This window comes from Triticum dicoccoides, chromosome 4B (genome assembly GCF_002162155.2).
Source record: "Triticum dicoccoides isolate Atlit2015 ecotype Zavitan chromosome 4B, WEW_v2.0, whole genome shotgun sequence".
Taxonomy (NCBI): Eukaryota; Viridiplantae; Streptophyta; class Magnoliopsida; order Poales; family Poaceae; genus Triticum; species Triticum dicoccoides.
This window is the reverse complement of record NC_041387.1, coordinates 37,770,484-37,775,665: the sequence shown is the minus strand read 5'-3', so window position 1 is coordinate 37,775,665 and position 5,182 is coordinate 37,770,484. Positions and strand designations below refer to the sequence as shown.

At 50.8% G+C, this 5,182-nt stretch overlaps 1 protein-coding gene across 1 annotated transcript; it reads right to left on the bottom strand.

The window, feature by feature from the left end:
* Positions 1-839: 839 nt before the first annotated feature.
* Positions 840-3,405, bottom strand: LOC119294845 (UV-B-induced protein At3g17800, chloroplastic-like). The gene is made up of 3 exons (XM_037573122.1): positions 3,138-3,405; positions 2,499-2,776; positions 840-1,962 (listed from the first exon to the last, which is right to left on the bottom strand). Exons 1-3 carry the CDS (start codon positions 3,270-3,272, stop codon positions 1,146-1,148), a joined length of 1,230 nt encoding a protein of 409 aa, XP_037429019.1. The 5' UTR covers positions 3,273-3,405; the 3' UTR covers positions 840-1,145.
* Positions 3,406-5,182: the final 1,777 nt, after the last annotated feature.

Here is a 5,182-nt window from a genome sequence, read left to right as displayed (position 1 = left end):
GGATCCGCGGCGACACTGATGGGAGGAGGAAGGAAATTTTTTGGGGGGAGGAGAAAAGTCCCTCATGTAGCCTTGTGATATAGTGTTTAATGATAAAAGTTCTCCTCAGCTGCAGGTTATCTACAGATGCACCGTTACGATAAAAGTTCTTCTCTGCTGCAGGTTATCTATAGATGCACCATTATGATAGAAGTTCTTCTCTGCTGCAGGTTATCTACAGATACACCGTTACGCTTCATTTATGGCCGTCTCTACAACGTGTGGAGAACCGAGACTTATTTACAAAAGTGTGTACACGTTTGAAGGCTATGACGAGGGATACTTTTACACGACATATAATCATCGGATTGGCCTTCCTACGTCTTAGGCGTAATACAATCTCCTCATGATTACTTTCATTCCGCTTTTTTTGATATATTTTTTTAACTTGAATTTGGTTATGACTGTATGCATCTTAATTATACAGAAGCCGGATGATGTAATGCTTAAACCTTTTAAGTAATAAAGCACCCTTTATCTAAAATGTAGCCCTTGTGAACTCTGGTTAACCTATCTTATCTTGCAGAGGTTGTGAAGCCTCGTAGGCAACTACTCCCCCATGACCATTAAAAAAAAGTAATTATCCTTGCAGAGCCAACCATTTAATCAGCATTTTGCCAGCTGTAGTAGTAGTAGTAGTACTATTATTGAGCACACATTTGATTGAGTTGAATTATTGTCCATCAGAGCCAGCCATTTAATCAGCATTAAGCCAGCCAGTTAGACAAGTTACATTATTGCTGATGTTCATCACACACCGGCGTTGACCATCAAACGATACTGTTCACAGCTATCATCCAAGACGAGCAACAAGCTAACATATCTCAAAACATACAATATCTTGAATAGGTTCAGCTAGGAGCCTAGGACTCCTCAAATTCAATTTCGTGAGGAGAAACTCCCCACCCAGAGCAAATGCTAACAAAGCTTAGTAGCTAGATACAATGCTAATGACACTTCCTCTTTAGTCTTTACAATGACCTGATGCCAGAATCATCCGTTCCTGGGCATGCAGCACGGGGTAATTGTACAATAGTCTTCAGTGAAGCCCATGAACTTCAGACCAAATATCATACATGCCATGAATCTACCCTATCTGGATCCAATTAGTTGGTGACAAAATGGTACCTGGAGTCCACATAGCTCTCGACGTCCCAGAGGAAGGATCCGAAGGTGACAGCCTCTAAGATGAGCCTTCTCAACCCGGAGAAGCTTATCCTGACATACTCATCCTTGGAAGAATCGACCGTTCCTTCCGGGGTGATCACGATCTCCGGCTTCCCGAATAGCGCCTCCGTGTGCTTCTCGATGATGCCAAACGCCACCTTCGACCGGATTGTCGCGTAAGTTTGTAACGTGTCTGAATCAAACGACATGACGTACGATCGAAGACGGGAAGGCTTGACAGACTGGCCGAGACCTCCTGCGCTGAGGTCGGGGGAAGTCCACGACTCCACCTCTGGATGGGAACTGTAGGTCTGATCTGAGGGCTGTGAGTCGGTCGTCATAACTTGATTGAGCGCGTCGTCTTCTGATCCCCAAGGGAGGCTCTTCATCGACTTCTCGAGCTGAAACCTCTTATCAACTCTCTTGAGGAAGTAGCCATACATCACTGATGCAGCGTAGACCTGACCAACTCGGAGCTTACTTATGGCTGCGACAGTGCCATCAGCTTGCCGCTGCCCCAATATGAGATTCAAGTGGTTCTCGATCATTTCATATGCCTCGTGTGAGTGCAAACGCTCAAGCTTCCCTTCCACATGCTCTGCCCACTGATCAACTCTACCAGAAGAAGCATCAATGGAGTGAGAGAGAGCTGGGACCAAAGAGACGCCAGCTTCAACAAACTTCTGAACAACCAGCGCATACAGTATCTCCTCCATGGTCCTTTTCCTTTCCTTCTCCTTAACCTCGGCAATTCGCCTATAAAACAAGAGAGTCAAAATTAGCAAGATTTCTTTAACTGACAGGGACATGTTGGAATTAACCAGAGATTGAACTTCTGGTGAGCAGTTTTACAAATTGGACTTGTATTTCCTACAATTCAGACCATGAGTTACCAATTCTTTTTTTATATAGGAAATTCTGACCGACGAAACAATTCTAGAATGAACGTGACTGCTCTATCCCAATCAACCAGACATTCAGACTAGAAGAAAATTAACTTTTTTTCTTCACTACAGAAAACGCAGCCGGCACTTCAACCAAAGGTTAAACATTTCGTGACAGCTCTATCTGTTATGTCAACTTGTGCATTTTTTACCCATGTCGGCAACGGCCCATAAAAATGATTTTTCTGTGCTTGGAGGCAGCATGGCAGCTGGCCAAGCTAGATTGATGATGGTTCTGCAATTGGCCTGCCCCCTTCTTAAGATTATTTACCCAAATCCAAACTTCTTACAGCCGGATGCATCGGAAATAACAAGAGCGACGAAGTCACCATTCCAAACATCATTTACCTGTACAGCACGATATCGCCGGCCGCCGGCGGTGCCTGCGCGTCCTTCTTTTCTGAAGAATCTTGGACGGTCTGGAGCTGCTCGAGCTGCTGCTCGGCGGCGGCCGGGAGCAGGTGCGGGTGCGTGACCAAAATCTGTGAGAGGAACTGCCCTATCGGCGACTCCATTTGCAGCGGCGCGATCGGCGAAGAAGATGGCAGAGACTCCGACGGGGACGAGGAGGATGCCCTGACCACGCTGCGCAGCCTTCTGGAAGTGAGCTGCCGCCGCCCGAGGCCCTGAGGATAGCGTCCAGACAGAGAAGCACGTCAGCCATCGAGTCACCATTACCAAACCATTTCTATGCTCAAACTACTTGAACCTCCAAGCGACAAACTGATAACACATAGAACTGGGGGAAATGGTGAAAATTTGCAGTAAAACAAGTACAGATCTGTTTTTCTGCATTCGATGCAGAAATTGCAGAGTAATCAAACCAATAATGAGTAATTTCTGCCTCAAACTATGACAGCTGGGAATTTACAGAAACCAGGAAATGGATAAGAACACTGGAAAAGGATAAGACCCAAACTTATTATACTGCAATCAACATGTGCCGGAGCACCAAACCGTGAGAACCCAAAGCTCCTCCGTGCGTACCTTGATGGAGCCGAGGGCGAAGCTGCGCCTCCGCTCGAAGGGGAGCGAGCTGGCGGCGGCGGCCCGGCGCGAGGGCGCGGCTCCGGCGGCGGCGGGCGACCTGAGCGCCACGGCTGCTGCTGCTGCTGCCTCCATCGTTCGACGCGAGGGCGACCTGAACTCGCTCTTGTTCGGGGGTTCGGGAGGGCGGGATTGGGGATCTGCCCGGCGGTGGTTGGAGACTTGAGGCGATGGGCTGATTGATTCGGTTCCGCGGCGAGGATGAGATGAGAGGTTCCGGAGACTGGGAGTCCGTATATATACCAGGGGTGGGGGTGGGGGTGGGGGTGGTCGGTCAGAGCACGCGGCCGGGACGAAACGGCAGCGCCGCAGGCGTGTTCTTCTCTCTCGTGCTAGTTTAGCAGAAAAAATGCGATTTTTTATAGTCCTGCTGCGCTTGCTTCTATTTTATTTCGCCTTTTTTGGGCCTTCAATAGTTTTCTCGTGTTTTGACGTGTGAGGCAGGGGGGCTTGAGGGGTCTAGAAGGAAGGTTTTGAGGCGTGAGCCGGACGTAAAAGGATGATTGAAAATTACAGCTTTCTTTTAGGTGAGATTGAAAATTACTGATTTGTTTAGGTGAGGTTGAAAACTACAGATGATGGGCGCATTTGGGCGCACGGTAGGAGACACTGTCCGGTCAAGCAATATTTTTTTCTTCTCACAAGTCACAACCGAACATCTCAATTAGCATACCTCAAATTCATGCAAACTCACTACGTAAACAATGCATTATACATATCGTCCGGCTACTGCATCACAACATGCCATCGGACTCTCAGATTTTGACATGTTTGGCTATGGTGGAGAAGATCATCCACAGCTGCCCTTGACCTTTCCGGAGCCATTGCCGTCCTTCTCGTGAAAGTACCATTCGAAAACGCAGTAGGGATCGAGCCTGATCTGCTCGTCGCCAGAGTTGTCCGCCCCATTGTTGTCCCCCTACTCCTCCTTGGATGGCAGTCCGACCATGACACGGACCGCCCGATTCTGCTCTCAGTCGAGGCCGCGTGTGTTTCTCCGCTACCGCTTCTTTACAATGCAGGCGCGGATGACTTCCTCCTCTACGGCCGCCCGCGCAGCCGCATCAGCCGCTTCCATCGATGCCATGTCGGCGGCGAGGCGGTACTCCGCTGCCCTTATCCTCTCCTTCCCACGGTGGGACTCATACTTTGTCGGACTGATGATGGGGAAGGGGAGATTTGAAGGTTTCGGGGACCGCGATGATCCAAACCCGAAAAATCCAAGCGCCTGATGCGCCGACGATATGGAGTCGTGTCGGAGTAAATGACCACGGGTAGCCTAACAGGCTCCCTTTGGCCCTCAGAAAAAATAATAATGAGCCGACCGAGCCTTGAAGCGCCCGGGACACGGGGCCGCCCTCATCCGGCCAGCTATCACATAGGCCGACTGGCGGAAGGCGACCCGGCCGTAAACAATCTTTGGGGGACGCCACAACAGGGCCGACTCCAAGAAAGCCGGCCCATGAAGGACCGACTCCAAGAACGCCGGGCCATGAAGGACCGGCTCCAAGAAAGCCGGCCCATGGCAGGCGGCCATGGGCCGCACCCTAAAGTCAACCCCCCATAACAGTGACGAGACGGGGCGTGGCTACAGTGGACCCTGCCACCCCCGAATCTCGGAACGTGCATGGCTACAGTACGCCGTACATGGCGGACATCTCCTGTATGGCGAGGCACTATTGCCATGCGAATCATGACGCCATCCACGACGGGCCGCTGGTACGGCCCAGAGGCGGCGGGCCCCTTCGGTCAGAGAGACATCCGAAGGCGGCCTGGCCTCCCCCAGTCGGCCTAAGACCAGGCCGGCTTCCTGCAGCCGGCTTGCTTCCCTCCTCGGGACGCGCGCACCATTAAGCAGACAAGACGAGGTAAGGCTACAGTGAGCGCCCGCAAGGCGGCAGCACTGTAGCCATGCCAACCTTGACAAAGCCCTCGTCATCAGAGGCAAGGCAACAGTAACTAGCCCCCGACAAGACCCCCCAAGC

Excerpts from the sequence above, each read along its gene's own strand:
- LOC119294845 (XM_037573122.1), bottom strand. The coding sequence starts at position 3,272 with ATGGAGGCAGCAGCAGCAGCAGCCGTGGCGCTCAGGTCGCCCGCCGCC. Across the intron at positions 2,777-3,137 it reads TCGCCCTCGGCTCCATCAAG|GGCCTCGGGCGGCGGCAGCT; the intron begins GTACGCACGGAG and ends CGCTATCCTCAG. Across the intron at positions 1,963-2,498 it reads GGCGATATCGTGCTGTACAG|GCGAATTGCCGAGGTTAAGG; the intron begins GTAAATGATGTT and ends CTTGTTTTATAG.